The sequence below is a fragment of the Bos indicus genome, chromosome 11 (assembly GCF_029378745.1).
Source record: "Bos indicus isolate NIAB-ARS_2022 breed Sahiwal x Tharparkar chromosome 11, NIAB-ARS_B.indTharparkar_mat_pri_1.0, whole genome shotgun sequence".
Classification (NCBI taxonomy): Eukaryota; Metazoa; Chordata; class Mammalia; order Artiodactyla; family Bovidae; genus Bos; species Bos indicus.
In genome coordinates, this window is record NC_091770.1 from 101,515,616 (window position 1) to 101,533,786 (window position 18,171).

Below are 18,171 nucleotides of genomic sequence, written 5' to 3' on the forward strand. Positions count from 1 at the left end.
AAGATGTGACTTCCAAAACTAAGTGTCCTACGTAACTGCCAAAAGGTAACTAGAGATAAAGTGGCCAGTGGCCACTGCTATTATCTTAAATACTGGTAACACCCTCCATGTGGCTGGAAAAGAAATAGCCAAGCACGGAAATGTATTTTACGCATGTTCCCAGGGTAAAGCATATCCTAAAACCAATGGCTAGGGGTAGATATTGTTCTAAATTTGGAAATATTTGGTGACAAAGCGAAGTTTCCTTCCCTTTTCTTATCCACGCCCAAAACAACACCCCATGTTTCTCATGAGAAAAATTCCATCACACTTATGGCTTCCATTTCCTACATTTGATCTTTCACTTAACAACAACAAAAAAAGACTAATGGAAGCCCATAAAGTATCCAGATCTCTTAGTACCAAATCTGGCATACAAGAAGCTACCAGCGTTATTGTAGTATTATACCCAATATGTTATTACTGTATTATTATTACATCTATTATTGTATCACATATACTTTGCATATGGTAGATACAATATAAAACATATTATAAACACAATGTATTGAACATATATTCTATAACATGTAAATATACTTATAAATAGAAAATACATAATCATATATACAATATGCTGTATCATTATATATCTTTATTACATATTATATCACTGTTATACTACTATCCTAACACTAAGCCACTAAGTAGCTGGAGATACTAAGCCACAAAGTAGTTGCAAGACTTCAGACAAGTTATTTCATTTTTTTTCCCTCTGTTTTTTGGCTGCACCTTGCAGCATGGGGAATCTCAGTTCCGCAACCAGAGACTGAACCTGTGCCCCTGCCCTGGGAGCGCTGCATCTTAACCGCTGGACTGCCAGGGGAGTCCCATTTCACTTCTAAGCCTCGATTTCTTCAAATCGAATTCCTGGCAAAATTAGGGAATCATTTTAGAGTTTTACCACTCTTTTCTAGCCCAAGACTAATTCCAAAAGCATGCTAAATAACCTTTGCTTTGAAAAGTTCTCCTGCCCGGAAGCCTGTGCATGGTCACACCCAATCACGACTTGGAAGCCCACAATGAACGGGTGTGGACATCATCTTTGTCCATCACAGTAATATCCTGATGTTCTGTACTTGTTGACCCAAACTGCCCTTGCAGCAAGCTTTGGAGCAAGCAGTCTAACAGCATATCTATTTTAATAACATTTGGGTTGGTGCCCAATCACGTAGGAGCATTTGGGGAAATAGTAACGAATCGTCCCCCAACAGGAACAGGAAAGAGGAAGAGTCGGTCCTTCGTCACCCTGCTGAACAGCGAATGTTAACGCTAATGACGCTACTGTATCATTTCTGGGCTCACTCTGTCCCTTTCACGTGAGGAAATCAAAAGTGTTTAATAATAATCACTGCTCCCTGGAAGGCAAAAGACAAAAAGTTGTGATGGTAAATGAGAATCCCTGAAATCTTATCATGCCTTTTCTCTGTGAAACTCAACACTTGAATGAGACTGAGCCAAGTCCAATGCAAAAGTCCATGGGAAAACAGAAATTTGAAACAAAAATAGATTCTTAGCCCTGACAATGGCTCCTGAACTTCCCATCCCCTTCTCTGAGCCCCATGCCTGCATCATGGTGGCATTAATAAAACCAGTTTAAGTTTTATAAGGAAAACAATTTCAAAATGACAACACTCAACACAGATGTGCTTGTGGCTACCTGACAAATTTATGCATCGCTCATGAAAATGTTAACACATACATGCCTTTTGGAAAAACAACACAGCAATAGCCCACAGCAGGTTCCTGGACTGGGAACTTTACCTTGAGAACTCGTGCTAAGGAGATCATCTAGCAAATCACAAACATATGAATACAGCTGCTTATTGTTACCTTATCTCTTACAGCAAAAAGAGGAAAACAATGTCAATATCCAGCAGCGGGTGCATGATCTACCAAGTTATGGAAGAGCAACGTGATAGAATGTCACAGTCCTTACGGGAGCGCTAAAGACCACATATGGAAAATACGCATGTGAGTGCAGCAGCTCTGGGAAAGATGGCCAGTAAACAGCTCGTCCTTCGGCTCACCTACCAGGTTTCAGACATGCAAGATGCATTCTCCTCTTGGCATTTTGTCAATTTTTTTCCAATTTCTTCTTTAATAACATCTTTTCACCTAAGATAAAATGTAAATTCCCTGTACTTAACCTAAAAATAACAATAATAAACTCTTACTGAATGTATACTACTTGTCTGGTACTGTCCTAAGTATTTTACATGCATAAACCCCTTGATCCTTGCATCACCCCGTGAGGTAGGTACTATCTACAAAGGAGAAAACTGAGGCCCAAGAGTTAAGGAACTTGCCGACCATCAGCCAGCTCGAAGTGGGAGACCAAGGCATCAACCCTGGCACCTGGGCTCCGGTGTACAGACTCTTAACCACTTTGCAATTAGGAAAGAGACATTTCAACATTATTCAGGATGGGAAAATGGATCCTCCTGGTTAGGAACATATTCCAGTTAACTAGGAACAGCTCAACTATGCCCAGTCCTGCAGTAACTACTTTCAAAGAAATTCAGCACCATACAAAGCACCCCGGGGACCACGGTGCCCAGCAGCATCCATGCCTTCTGCAGGTACTGAACAACAAGGGAGCTCGCACACACGAGCAGCCATGATCGGTGTGGATGATCACTGATTCACAGCTCACCAGGCACCTCTGAGACCATCTGGCATGTGATCCCTTCAACTGAGGGAAGGAAGTGGGTAGTTAGCCAAGCTCCCACTGATAGCTGGCCTGTGTAAAACCAGGGTTCGTTCTATTACGCAACGTGTGATAACACAAATGACTATGATTCATCAAGTGCCTGAGTATGCTAAGGGCTATGACCCCTTACATATATTATCTCATTTAATTGTGCACAACAGTCCTTTGAGGTATGCGCTATTATTAATGTCACACAGAAATCAGGGAACAGGTTGGGATACGTAAAGTCGTGTGGCTGGCCTCTCTCAGCGGGAAGGCCCTGAGTGGGGTGCCGGGAGCGCAGCACCCAGCCCTGCACGTTCTGGAGCATGTTCCGGAGCATGGCAGCCCCCAGAGCGATGGAGTGCGGGCAGACAACAGATGGGGGTGGTGGTGGGGGGAAGGAGGCCAGCTCCAGCTGCAGCCAGAAAAGCCATCAATGGTAATGATCTGGCACACTAGCCAGCTTGGGACAAGCTTGTAGAGGCAAGTCTAAACACCGCTGCTGACTGGAATTCAGACAATTATAAATTTGCCCCTGTGGCAGAGGAACCAGAGAGCGTGCTGAATTTATGCAAATCCGTGACTCCCCACCCCAACCCCGGCCAGGCACCTCCTTCTCGGGGCTGCAAAGCCCATAGGCAGCCCAGCCTGGGAAGCACATTTTTTACAGTCAGTGCTTCCACTGAGGGTGTTTGTTTCACTCACTCACACCCAGCTGTGTACAAATATGCAAATCATTAATATTTCCATTTGCCATGCCAGTGTGGCCTCACACTGGGGGGTTTTCTGAGGGAGATAACCCTGTGCAACTACAGCCACAACGTTTAATTCCCAAGGAAACGTCTGCTCATGTTGTATTCCCCAAAGCCAGAATAACCACCGTCAGCCACCCTTCAAGTTATTCCTGGGGGTTGGAAAAGGACCAGAAGAAACAAGGAAGTCCTCTGAGAGCAGGGGAAGCAGGTGTGCTCCACAGAGGTTCAGTGCAGCTCTAGGCTGAAGGCTTCCCCGGGTGTCTGGGTCAAGCATCAACAACCAGACGCTGACGAAATGATTTAAGTACCTTTAGTGAAGCAATTTTTTGCACTGAGAACAACTGTTGATAAATTTAGTCTTTGTGAATTCAGAACTGCTGTAGGATACAGGAGGTTGTACGTGTTTTCATCCCCCAGTGTCTCTACTTTGGGCAGAGAACCGCAAAGCCGGAAGGCAGCACCAGTAGCACCTATCACGCACCAGGAACCACGCAGCGCCTTTCATACCCCAGGCACACCTGTGGTAGAACCGGGAGCCAGGCAGCACTCAGCTCGGCCACCGAGTGCCATATGCTGGGCGGGTGTGGAGGGCAGAACCACAACCCCGACAGACAGCCCTCGGGTTTTGATCAGGTCATGGAGTAACCAGATTCACTTGTTCAAAGTCAGACAGCAAGACAGGGCAGGGCTCTGGCTGGCTGGACCATGGAGAATCATAGAAGCTACTGCCTTATCCCGTCTCCCATCCTATATTTTTGGGCAGGGACCTGCTAGAACTCAGCATGGTAATACAAAAGATTCCAATTTATCAACTATGGCAAGTATTCGTTAGTGTAAAAACCAAAAAAAGGCTGTACTGTCTCTTTCTTAAGTCTTCAGTTTTGAGAGCTGTAAGAAAAACTAGGATTTTAAGAGTCAGAGAGTGTAACGTTGGTCCCTTCAAAGAGTCTACAGCTCACACTGTTTAAAATCATTAGAGAGACATTACTGCGTGTAAAATGCTCTTTTAGGGGGACAGCAAGCAGAGACAGTGAGAGTCATCTTTCTCAAACTAGTATTTTGTCACCTCAGTTTCTTAACTGCCCAGATCTACACAACATGGGAGCAGAAACATAAATGGTCTAAAAAGCAGATAATGATTTCCTTTAAATGTCCCTTCAGAATTTATTCTGGATCTGACCTTCCTAATCACGACTGTCTGGCTCAGGTTAAAGTCTGCCATGGCAGGCCAACAGACAGGCTGGACAGCAGTCAGAGGGAGCCAGGGCCGTTGCAGCAGCCTGCAGCAACCACACAAGAGGCCAAGACCCCGTTTCACTTGCCCCTAAAACAAGGCACTGATTCCACGCCGCGTGCCCTCCAGCCTGGAACCATCAAGTCAGTCCCTGTGATCTCATGTCTGTGCTGAGCCTGGACTTCACATCAGGCTCAGGGTGGTGACGGGGATTCACAAAATCACTCCCGAACACTGTTCTGAAATTACTGTTTCAAAACATCAATAGCCTTTACTGACAAAGACAAACTGTGAAGAACAGATAAACTCCACACCCATTATTGTGGGTCCTTGGCAGAGCATCCACAGATGCTGGATCGGAGAATAAACTTCATGTACGGGATCTCCCGTGCACAAACCAAATCCCTACACTGGCAGAAACGTGGCCCTGGTCCAAAGGATCTGTGAAGACCCAGAAATCAGCGGCAATTAATTGCTCTTTTTACCCTCAATTCGCTGTGGATTCTGAAATCCCTGCCATCACTCCCTCTCACTTACATTTCTGAACACAACTAAACAACACAACACAACAGCTTTCATTTTTGTCTGTAAACCCAGCTGCTTCCAGTGGAAATGTCAAGAAGCTTTCATTCATACATATTCCTAAGGAAAACCAGAGACAACTTGAAAGTAAGTAAAATGTTAAATTCCTGTTCTAACACTGGTGATTTGTGTTATTGGATCATGCGGCTTTGCTTCTCGGTAACTGGAGATACCAGCCCACACGGCAGTAAGAGACAGTGTTGCATCCCAGCCCACAAGTAAACACCCGTGTCTGCTAAGAGTCATTCTTTTGAAGGACAAAGTATTATGACATAAAAAGCAACTGCTTTTTTTTTTTTTTTAATGTTTCTCTCCCCCAAGTGAGTAAAGTACATTAAAGAAAATATAACAAATCTCATATATTACCTGTTTTTCTTACCTATATGCAAGTGTTCACTCACTCACCTGAACCATTTTAGAGTAAAATTATAGTCAGTTTAACCCTTTCCTCCTAAATACTTCAGCATGACGATACCAAAATGGACATTCTCCTACATGACTCATTACCACCAACACACAATGGTTTTAGCAACAGTTTCCAAATACCATCTACCACCCAGTTCATATTCAAATTTCCTGGTCTGTCCCTCAAATGTCTTTCATCGTTTTTTTATTCAAAGCAGGATTTGATAAAGGACCAGAAAGGAGTACCTTTTCCAAACTAGCTCGTCGACTGATGGAAACTTAGAAGGGTAATGGTAAGTTCGCATCCCACTGACTTTTTTCAAGAAGGAAAAGAAATTGTCCATAACCTGACCACAAAAGACAACTATCACTGACATTTCCATGCGTTCCTCCCAGTTTATTTTTTCTGTTCATACAAGCACGCCTGTGCACACACTTGCGATCAAACTGTCTTGCTACAGGTCAGGTGCTACCTCCCTTCCTTTTTGGCAAGTGGAGATCAAAGAGTCCATACCTGATGAAGCCCTGTGGGCACTATCTTTGGTATTCTGGTGCCTACTGGGTCTGCGAACTGCTGGTCTGCTAGGTTAATAACAGTGAGAAAGGGCAGCAAGGGCCCTGGGACCCTGCTCAAGGGTCCTCCAGTTTCAGGCACACCACAGCACACTGCTGTGGTCCCTCTGGCTTCTTCCTTCTCAGAGCTGACGCTAGCACAAGGCCGAGTGACACGCGGAGGCGGTGATAGGTGCTGCTGTCCTGTACCATGGACGTCGAGGACAGACAAATACAAGGTTGTTCTTTTTTTTTTTTTAATAGGAGATACTTTGAACTCTTTGGAAGAAAGATGCTATATATTTAAAAGCTATTATTAACATTCTCTAAACCAAACTGTCACTAAAAATGCAAACCTCCTGGATATCAAAATTTTTCTTTGGGATATTTTTTAAAACTGAAAAATTTCAACCCAGCGACATGTGCTGCACTAAATAAAAAATCTCAAACTGAACTAAAGTTTTCAGCCAAGTCAGGCCATCACAGAGCTGCAAACCATTTCATTCCTTAGCAGAACTGTCTGTTTATTGTCTCCAGACCATGCTGAGCTGGAAGCACGGTCTGACCTGCAGGCTCAGGTCTGGTTTTACACCGAAGCGTCCCAACAGATGGCGGCCGAAGCCCTTCTTCCTGGGTACAAAGCGTGGGGTCTTCTTACCTTGTTTCCAGGGACACAGGTGGCTTCGTTTCAGGGGCTTCTGTTTTTCAACAGCATTGCCCATTCTAAATTAAGCCAGAGGATCACAGAGCCCTTCCAAGCCCAAGTGTCTTTGCTGAAGAGCAAACACAGACCAAGTCACCAGCTGGACAGGGATTCATCTCTCAGACATCCCCATCACCCAGCGGCAAGCCCATGCAAAAAAGACTTGAACTCTGCTCTGAAGGTCTTTGCTTCCTGCCTCTCCAACTCTCTTCACTTCCAGGGAGGAAATCAGAATACAAGCCTTGTTACCGCCCTGGCGGTGGGTCTCCGGACCCGTCTATTCTAGGAGCACCTCCTCGGCTTTCCTGACACTCCAATACTCATCGCCACAGCAGCAGCCTCGGAGACTGAACTTCATTTCCAAACCCCATCAAAGCTGCTTTTCCTTGGGGGAGGAGTGGGAAATCACATGATCAAGAAGCTGAAAGCTAAAAATAGACCAGTTTGGGGGTGTGCCACAAGAAACATTGTCACAGAGACCCCAGGGTCACACCTTCTTTTTAAGGTTCTAGCCCTTAGACCAGTGTGCATCACGGGACAAGTTCCATCGGCGAAAACAAACTGACTTCATTAAGACTGTGTTTCCAAGGGGAAAAGTAAACAAACATCAAAATGCAAGCTGCACTTCAGTTTCCAAAGAAGAAGAGCTCAGAGGACAAACAGGAATTTGCAACCTCAAGCTCCAGTCATACAGTCTACGTTGGAATTAACATTTCTGGAGAAAATGCCGCACCACCTAAATTCTGAACAACAGATTTCCTGGAAGAAAAGGCATGAAATCATACACTTTTTTGTGGGGGAAAAAATTAAAGAAAAGAAAATGTCAAGGTACACGGAAAGATTTCACTGACTGAGATCCCAGAGCCTGAGGGTAGAAAAGCTCTTCAGGAATCTCTGGAGCGCAGGCGGTGGGGAGACTGAGGCCCCACACCCAGGGCCAGATTCTGGCCTGCCCACGGAGCACAGTGGCGTCGGTTTCCTCATCCGTTAGCTTCGCAGAATGCCGAAGTCCCACCTCCTCAGCTGCGATGAGGACCAAATAAGACAGACACTTAGGAGTCCCCTCGGGACATCGTTACCACCATCAAGTCACACAGTTTGACTGTGAAACTACAGTAGCTCGGAAGGCAAATACCTGGCTTCAGCCAATTTGGCCAAAGGCATGCAATCAAAGTGACTGGAAGGTAGGATGGGGAGCCAGAGTAAAATTTAAAGACAAAAAAAGGCCCATGGAGCCAGAGAGATGGCATCTAAAAGGCACTCGGTGCGCCAGGGCTTCCACTGCTCAGCGTGCTGCACCACGGCCAGGGCGCCACACCGGCCACGGCCCCTTCCAAGGGAGCAAGAGAATCCTGCCGGCGTGTGCAGGACCAAAGAAGCCACATCCAGATCTCTACAGGAGCCTGAGGTTTCTGATTCCCATCTACCAACACAGAAGTCATTTTCACACGATCGTGGCCCGAGAATCCAGACTTCTCAAAGCCAATAGCACGTGTCTGTTCCACTTGCCCAGTGACCGGGCGAGAAGGAGAGCGGGTGCTTCAGGGAGGGCACTACCACCCACAACCCTCATACTGCGCACGGAACGCTCCTTCCAGTCAAACCACAACCACGAACTGGGAAAGAGCGCAGACCTGAGCCCCAGCCGCCCGGAGGGGCCGCGGCTCGAACACCCACAGCACACCCAGCGCCCCATCCGCATCACCATCAGTGACGGCCCCACCCTTCTGACACATTCTGAAGGGCCCTCAGTTTCCTTCCCCAAACCGTAATAATTTTCCTCAGGCAAGTGTTCAGTGCCAGATATGTCTGACCTCATTTCTTCCACAAGAAATTTAGTTCAACTTATCTATAGAAGCACAATAGATCAAAGAAGTTCTTCTTTTGAACCTGCATCCTAATGTCTCTTTTCACCTAAAGAACGTTTTAACATATCAAATGCTCTGCACACAATGCCGCCCAGCACCAGCAGAGTACCCAGACACACAGATGCCTAATGACGGATGGACAGACAGGCAGACAGGAGGACTAAACAAATGAAGACGTCTCTGCCCGCCCCAACAGATACAGCCTACAGTGGGTGAGCCAGAGCTTCTAGTCCGCAAACTCTCCTTGTGGCAAGAGCCAGGGCACAGGCCACCAGAGCACTGTTCCGTCTGCCTTCGCCACTCCTCAGCTCAGGCTGAGTCCCCAGTGGGGAGCGTCACCCGCATCTTTCTCAACCCTGTTGGTCTGCAGAGCCCCTGATGTCAGGGACTGGCCGGGTCTGGGTCAGCTCCCCGTGTGCCGGAGCACGCACGACAGCGGTTCACTGCTGGAAGCCGGGCTTGAGGCCGACTCCGCCACTGCTGAGCTAGAGGCTGCCACGTTCGACCCCTGAGGAAAAGATCCCCAGCTCCAGACAGCTGTGTTACTGCCGAACCTTCCAAACCACCTGGAGATGTCCCTGAGAGCAGCTCTGAAGGGAGGACCCTGTGGGTCAGCTGTGTCTCAGGGGACCTCGGCCTCCCAAAAGGATTCCCTGCGAACTGCAGGGGGCTGGGGACAGGGAAAGATGAATCTGACGGGCTTTTCTTAGATAGCGTCTCCGGGTTTGTCCCTGAAGGGCAAGTGACCATCTAACCCACAGCTCGGGGGGACACGGGGCTCTCAGGTGAGAGCGGTCAGAAGAGAAGCGCCTCCCGAATGGCAAGCGCACGGCCAGCATCCTGGCCTCCACGTCCTGTGCAATCACCCCGAGGACGCCGCGAGGTAAGGCTGCTGTCAGTCAGAGGCCCCGGGATCGGGAGCATGACTACCACAGGCCCCAAGTCGCCGACTCATGGAACAGCAGGGCCTAAAGGACACAGACGGACAAAACCGTCTCCCCTAAGAGCTTGGGGGGGTCGGGGGGCGGGCAGAGCTGGGGTCAAGGCGCCACCCTCAGTGACACAGCCAGATCCAGACCCCAGAATCTTAACTCTTGGCTGGGCAACCTGCCACCTCTCCCTCCTGACCAGACAGGGGAAGGAGCGGGAAACGCTGGCTTTGGAGGAGAGCTGGCCCAATCTGGAACTCTAGCTGGGCACCTCCCAGCTGGGTGACTTTGAGAAAGGAACTTGACCTCCCTGGACCTGATTTTTTCATATGGAAAATATGTACTAGCAGGTTGCCTACTTCATAGGGCAGTCTAAAGCTTTAGATGATATTTTAAAGGTGCCTGGCACACTTAAATAGTTACTGGGTTTCTTTAATATTCTTTTATCATCTATGAATATCCAACTTTAGAGCCAATACATTAAAGATAAATTCTTTGCCATCATGAGGGATATTTTCCTTCTGTATCAGTAAGATTCACTGTAACATTCTGGTTAACAACCTACTCCCTTAGTGCAAATAGTTTCACTTACAAACATTTGTATCATCAGAATAATACAAGCAACATAAGCTGGGGAGGTAGCACTGCGTCTATTGACGTCTCAAGTGTTTACCGAGTCCTATTCTCAATGCAGGGATTCCCTGGGGACTCAGTGGTAAAGAACCTGTCTGCCAAGCAGGAGGCATGGCTTCGATCCCTGGATTTGTAAGACCCCCTGGGGAAAGGAATAGCAACTAGCTCCAGTATTCTTGTCTGGGAAATCGCATGGACAGAGAAGCCTGGCTACAGCCCATGGGGTGGCAAAAAGGGTTGGACATGACTTAGGGACTAAACAACAACAATAACAACACCCTCAATGCAAGCTGCAACTGGATTCAGAAGAGACCTTCGTCAGGGAGTCCTGCAAGGCACTGCCCACTGCTCAAAAGAGAAAGGTCTGGGATGGCTGTCATGCACAACTTCAACCCCCACCCCCGCGGGCAGGAGACGGAAGCTGGGCTCGCCAGCGGGCGCCCAGAGCTGACGTGTAGCTTCGTGCACGGAATTTGTCTGCTGGGAGGAAAGGCTGATGTTGGTCACTTCCCCTCCAGAGGAAAACACAACAATACAAGGAAGCACCAAGCACGGTGGGAATGTTCCAAAGCGGGAGCTGCAGCTCCGTCCAGAGCGCAAACAAAGGGGAGGGCCGGCCTGGAGGCCAGACCAGCCAGACCGAGGCACAAAGTCTGGGAGCCAGTCTGCTCGGTGCCCTCAGCCCTGCTTTGAAGTGATGTTTCTGCCCAGCGCCACGGAAATTGCTGATGGCGAAGGCGCGTCTCGAGCAGTGCGTCACAGGAAACGCAGACCGGGGCTCTCTTACGACACACGCATGCACACTCACAGGTCAGTCTGACTGTTATGGCCTGAGTGGCCTGAGACTCACCCCACAAATGGGGAGACTCAGACAAGGCAAGCAAAGAATCACTCAATTACCACTGTAGTCAGTGCTGAGAAGCTCAGGGCAGGGGAAGCAAGTCTATCAGGGTCACCTAATCTAATCTGGGCGGTCAGGGAAGGGTGAGACTTGGAGGAGGAGCTGCCCAAGCACACGGGGAAGCACGTCCTGGGCCAGAACAGCATGTGCAAAGGCCCTGTGCAGCTGGAGGTATGCGAATGGGGGAGGCGGATGGGGGTCAGGTTGGGCAGAGCCTTTGAGGTCCAGGGTTTCATCTCACGGGCTTCAGGGGATGTCCAAAGGGTTGACCAATGCACGTGCATTTATTTTCCTGGGAAGAGAAGTCCCTGGCATTCATTAAAGTCCCAAAGACTTCCAAAAGGTTGAAATCCACAGAGCTAGTCCAATCCTCTCATTCCAAAACAAGGAAACTCAGGTCCTCTTTTGAAGGAAAGACATCTTCCCAAGGGTTCACAGATAACCAGAGAACCCTCCTCACTGGATCTCAGGCTGGTGTTTTTCCACAGCTAGCCAGCTGCCTTCCTCCGGCAGGGGAATGTCAACAACAACAAAGCGCTAACCCTCACTGAATACGGATACTGCGTCCCGCGCAAGACGGCTTTGTTTCTGTCCAGGCAGGCCCAGAAGCGACACTCGACAGAACGACCCGTGAAGCCCTCCAGTCCATCGCTCCTGGGGTTTGACCCAACCTGCAAAATACCAAGAGCAGGACCCCCGATTCCAAGGCCCCCCACAGCAGACCCTGGCAGATGATGCTGGCTCATGAAGGAAGGGCAACAGCGGCAGAGTCTCACTGCTCAGTTAGCATCTAGCCCTTTAAAGAAGCAGCTGCTCGCTCGCTGTTCTTTCTGAAGTCATGACGGGCCAGGAACAAAACTGCAGGACATGGAAGGGAGGAAGCCCACACCCTCAACTTTATCAAATCCACCTGAAACTGAGAGAAATGAACTATTTTTTCAAGTGAACAAAAACAGTCATTTTCTCCTTGCGACTTACTTCACAATTACATGGACTACTCAAGGGAAAGTATGTGTGGAGAACACCTCCTGAGCTTTGATGCTTCCTGGAAGACCCAAAAGAGGAAGTCACCTCCCGGAGTGACAGGCATTAGAGGCCTTTGGGAGTCTAGTCCCCCAACTTCCTCTCTCACCTTCCTCTCCCACATCCCCTCTCAGGAGCCTTTTCTTTAGCCACAGGGGCAGTGCCTGGTGAGAACCTGCTCCTGTGAGCCCGCCTGTGCTGAGTCCCACCTCCTTCCTCTCCAGTAAAGCAGATGAAACCCAACGGTCAACATCTGGCAGACTGTCAATGGGTATCCATCAAGGGGACCCACAATCTCTGCTTCAGTTGGAATGTGACAGGTTCAGAAGAGGCAACATCCTCACTGGGGAAAGGCTCCCATCACCTTCCTCCCACCCTCAAAGCCCCCAGGATCTGTGGGCTCCTGCCCTTTACAGCGGAGAAGGCAATGGCACCCCACTCCAGTACTCTTGCCTGGAAAATCCCATGGATAGAGGAGCCTGGTAAGCTGCAGTCCATGGGGTCGCAAAGAGTTGGACATGACTGAGCGACTTCACTTTCACTTTTCACTTTCATGCATTGGAGAAGGAAATGGCAACCCACTCCAGTGTTCTTGCCTGGAGAATCCCAGGGACGGCGGGGCCTGGTGGGCTGTCATCTATGGGGTTGCATAGAGTTGGACACGACTGAGGTGAGTTAGGAGCAGCAGCAGCAGCCCTTTACAGCAGCCCACTTGGAGATGTCACCCATCGTGACCAGGCAGCCTCAGCACGGGCGGGGCTGGGGGGAGCCTCAGCAGCACTCTCCAGGAAACACATTCCTGGGTAAAGATGCACAGCCTTCCCCACTCTGAGGCTGAGCCCACCCCAACACGTGCTTTTGTCCTCTCATTCAAAGAGAATCCGTGAGCTTCCCATGTGCCTCCCGAGCTCTGGTGACAAGGCAGCCAACAAGGAGCTCACCTCCTTACAAGAGAGGAGAGCACACAAGCAGCAGCAAAGGAACATCATATTAGACACCAACGACGAAACAGAGGCAGGGCTAGGGGACAGTGAGGAGACAGCTTGACGGGGTGTTACTTCAGGCCCCAGGGGACCTGGGAGCAGAGGCCTGCGGGGCGGGAGGGGGCACCCGTCACAGTCACCCAGGACAGCTCTGACTCAGGAGCTGCGTGCTCCCTGTGCGAAGCTCACCACCCCCACCCCGGGGCCATGCACTCCCTGAGCGAGAGGGTCAGCAACCCCCCAGGTCACGGGACAGCACACAGCGGAGGCAGCCCCTGAAGCCAGGCTCCTGAGCCCCTCTTGGCTCCCTGTGGGGGCGGGAGGCATCACCTCTATACCTGGGGCAAGCGCGCGCCAGGCAGAGGGAGGAGCAAGGGCACGGCCTGAGGCAGGAGTGTGCTCGGGAGCCTCCAAAAACACCCAGGGGAGAAGCTCAGGCGGCCGAGCCGCAGGGCAGAACAGCCAGGGACAGGGCTGCAGGCGGGCCAGGCAGGGCTCTGGCTTTCGGTCACGGTGTAGAGCCACGGACGGCCTGGATCAGCCCGGTTTGATCTAATTCACGCTCTGGCTGTTGAACGAAGACTGGACAGCTGTGAGGGGGAGTGGGGACCCAGAAGCCAGTCGGGAGGGCACCAGGGCAGCACAGGGAGGGGCAGCACTGGCTGGAGCACAAGTCAGCAGAGACGGGTGAGAGACGGGAGGCCGGGCACACCCGGGGTAAGCCCAGGGGACCGGCGGGTGGTCAGGTGTGGGCAACAAGAGAAGAGTCCGAGAGGACTCCCGGATTTTATGGGCCTGATCAGTTAGGCCAAAAATGTCATTATTTAGTGACTTCCCTGATAGTCCAGCGGCTAAGACTCCACGCTCCCAATGCAGGGGGCCTGGGTTCAACCCCTGGTCAGGGAACTAGATCCCTCGTGCCAGAACTAAAGCTCCTGCCTGCTGCAATGAAGACTCAAGATCCCATATGCGGTGACTAAGACCTGGCGAAGCCAAATAAACATTTAAACAAAAAAAAAAAAACCTCTTTTAAAAAATGGCATTATTCACTGTCATGGACACCCTGGGAGGAGCCAGTGATGCGGGAAGTAAGGTGGTGAAGCAGGAGCCCTGGTTTAGTTTAGACACATCAAGTCTGATGCTGACAAGACAGCTAAGTGGAGATGTAAGCGGGCAGTCTGCAGTTCAGGGGACAGTTGGAGGCTGGACACGCACATTTGGGGATGACCAGTATTTAGATGGCATTTAAAGACAAGGGACTAGCACAGGCGTAGAGAGCAAACTTATGGTTACCAAGAAGGGGAGAGGAGATAGGATGAACTGGGATATAAGGAGCGACATATACACAGTACTATGTATGAACAGGTAACTAATGACGAACTGCTGTATGTATAGCTCAGGGAGCTCTACTCCACGATCTGTGGTGACCTAAAAGAGAATGAAATCTAAAAAAAGGAGTGGGTACATGTATCAGATCAGATCAGATCAGTCGCTCAGTCGTGACCCCGTGAATCGCAGCACGCCAGGCCTCCCTGTCCATCACCAACTCCCGGAGTTCACTCAGACTCACGTCCATCAAGTCAGTGATGCCATCCAGCCATCTCATCCTCTGTTGTCCCCTTCTCCTGCCCCCAATCCCTCCCAGCATCACAGTCTTTTCCAATGAGTCAACTCTTCACATGAAGTGGCCAAAGTACTGGAGTTTCAGCTTTAGCATCATTCCTTCCAAAGAAATCCCAGGGCTGATCTCCTTCAGAACGGACTGGTTGGATCTCCTTGCAGTCCAAGGGACTCAAGAGTCTTCTCTAACACCACAGTTCAAAAGCATCAATTCTTCAGTGCTCAGCCTTCTTCACAGTCCAACGCTCACATCCATACATGACCACAGGAAAAACCATAGCCTTGACTAGATGAACCTTTGCTGGCAAAGGAATGTCTCTGCTTTTGAATATGCTATCCAGGTTGGTCATAACTTTCGGCTTCCCTTGTGGCTCAGCTGGTAAAGAATCTGCCTGCAAAGCGGGGAGACTTGGGTTCGATCCCTGGGTTGGGAAGATCCCCTGGAGAAGGGAAAGGCTACTCACTCCAGTACTCTGGCCTGGAGAATTCCATGGACTATATAATCCATGGGATTGAAAAGAGTCAGACATGACTGAGCGACTTTCACTTCATGACTGATTCATTCTGCTGTCAGCAATAAACTAACAACATTATAGATTATACGCCAATAAAAATTTAAAAAAGAAAAAAAAAGACATGGGACTAGACTGCTGAGGAAGAGACTGGAGGACTCAGCCCTGCTGCTGCTAAGTCGCTTCAGTTGTGTCCGACTCTATGCGACCCCATAGACGGCAGCCCACCAGGCTCCCCCGTCCCTGGGATTCTCCAGGCAAGAATGGGTTGCCATTTCCTTCTCCAATGCATGAAAGTGAAAAGTGAAAGTGAAATCGCTCAGTCGTGTCCGACTCTAGCGACCCTATGGACTGCAGTCTACCAGGCTCCTCTGTCAATATTCCAAAACTGAGAGTCTGGAAGAGCAGAGAATCCAGAAAAGGAGGGCTGAGATGGACGTGTCTACGTGTAACCACAACACTTACACATTAAGACAAGCCAGAAGCTTGTTTAAAAAAAAAAAAAATACCATGATGTTTTTAAAGTACTAAATTTTAAACAAAATTTCAGTTTTAGAGTCTGGTTCTCAGGTCCTAGGTGCTTAGTTTTAAACTGTCTTGCTAATCATGGTGACAAATCAAACTAATCAATTAGCTAATGTCCCAGGGCACAGTATACACGGAGTGTGAGATTCATCAGAGTTTTCCTCATAGCTGCCAACCTTCTGGCATCTTCTTGTCAGAGCTAATTAGAGCACTGCCTTTCACCTCGCAAGATGCTGACAAGAACACTCGCTGGAAGAGGAGGAGCTGTGAACGTCGTCCTTCTCCTGCTGGTCCCCTGTGCCAATCTTCTTCACTCTGAGGTGTCTGTGCTGCTCATCCATTTAAAAAGGATTCATTTCAGTACCGGGCAATGGTTTACCCTCATTCCTCCACGTGCCAACCGACTAAGTCACGTAAACCTCAGCTTTCTCATCTGTAAAATGAAGTCACTCTCAGCTCCCCACGGTGCTGCTAATGGGATTAAATACACACAGTACAGCTCCTGGCATCAACGTTTATAAACTGTTTTCTACATCCCTCCTCACCCTCCAGGAGCCACTTTTCAGGTTAGATCCCGAGGAGTCTTTTCATTCCTCTCCATACTTAACTTTAAGCAGTGATTCCCAAGTGCCCCCATCCCAACACCCACCCCACCAGCAGCACCTGGGTTGTCATTCTGTCTCTCAGTCATGTCTGACTCTTTGCAACCCATGGACTGGAGCACGCCAGGCTTCCCTGCCCTTCACCATCTCCTGGAGCTTGCTCAAACTCAGGTCCGTTGAATCGGTGATGCCATCTAACCATCTCATCCTCTATTGTCCCCTTCTCCTCCTGCCTTCAATCTTGCCCAGCATCAGGGTCTTTTCCAATGAGTCAGCTCTTTGCATCAGGTGGCCAAAGGACTGGAGCTGCAGTGTCAGCCCTTCCGATGAATATTCAGGGTTGATTTCCTTTAGGATTCACTGGTTTGATCTCCTTGCTGTCCAAGAGACTTTTGAGAGTTTTCTCCAATACCACAGTTCTAAAGCATCAATTCTTCAGTGCTCAGCCTTCTTTATGGTCCAACTCTCACATCCGTACCTGACTACCGGAAAAACCACAGCTTTGACTATATTGACTTTTGTCGGCAAAGTAATGTCTCTGCTTTGTAATACACTTGTCTAGGATCACCTGGGTACTTGTTAGAAATGCCAGTTCTCAGCTCAACTCCAGAACTGCTCAAGCAGAAACCAGGGGCTGGAGCGAGCACAGCAACCTCCAGGTGCTAAAACCTGAGACGTACTGGAAAAGGTGGGTCGCATTCTGGGGCACCCAGCAGGTCCTCAGAACAGGGACCCCCGACCTGTCCTGTCATCAACACCTGCTAACATAACAGGCTGTAAAATGCCAATCTGTCATAAACACAAACTTCCTACCTTTCTGGTTGTTTTCTTTAAACGTCAACTGTAGCACTTGAATAAAAAGTCTTAAAAAATTCAACCTCCATCCTTCTTTCTACAGCAACAGGGAAAAGAAAATCTCTAACTTAACCCAAGATTACTGTCCCCATATAATTATTTTTCCAATTCTCTCCGTAAGACTTGACACAAACACTAAGATCCTTCCCATCCATTCCAAAGAATATGAATTTAAGATCTGGTTAATCTAACTTTTCTCACAAGGAAAATACATTCTGGTTGTTGTATGTACATGTTTATTGTTGCTGTTGTTGAAAAACCAAATAGTCCTAGGTTTTGATGCTTCCATGAATTCAGCAACTGGAATGTAAGAAGTGGCAGATGCCCACAGGGAGAACAGGGCCAAAACCGAACTCAGCTGACCCTCTAGGGACTCTATAGCCCTGACCCCGCCCTGGAACAGCCTGTATTTCTGAAACAGCTGTCTCACTGCAAAAACAAGACCCTCTCCAGCACAAACGTGTGGCACTCAGGAGCTGTAAATGATTCCAGATCAGGACACTTCTGAGAGTGACAGGGAGGGTGCTATTAATAATCCTGCCAGGACAGCAGGTGGGGCCGGGATGTGAGATCGTCACCCCATCTGTCGCGTCTGCCTGAGCCCAGTGATCTTCAAGCTCTTTTTCCTGAGGTGTCCAGACATCTAACTGCAAGGCGAGGCAAGAGTGATGTTTATAAGCAGAACTCTAGAGCCTGATTCTTCGATCAAAGGCTAGACCTCGCATGGAGGGGAGCCCTGGACAGGCTCAGTGCAG

The 18,171-nt window shown here is 49.0% G+C and overlaps 1 protein-coding gene across 9 annotated transcripts in view; it reads right to left on the reverse strand.

Moving 5' to 3' along the window:
• Window positions 1–18,171, reverse strand: part of RAPGEF1 (Rap guanine nucleotide exchange factor 1) — a 137,139-nt gene that overhangs the window by 104,700 nt on the left and 14,268 nt on the right. Inside the window, exon 1 of one of the 9 annotated variants that reach the window (XM_070799458.1) lies at window positions 6,921–9,372. The exons of 7 other annotated variants lie outside the window; for them this stretch is intronic. In XM_070799458.1, the coding sequence (XP_070655559.1) occupies window positions 6,921–6,984 (64 nt within the window). In that variant the 5' untranslated portion in view covers window positions 6,985–9,372. Of the gene's footprint in view, window positions 1–6,920; window positions 9,373–18,171 lie in introns of those variants that run through there. One more of the 9 variants, XM_070799470.1, reaches the window with a different exon arrangement.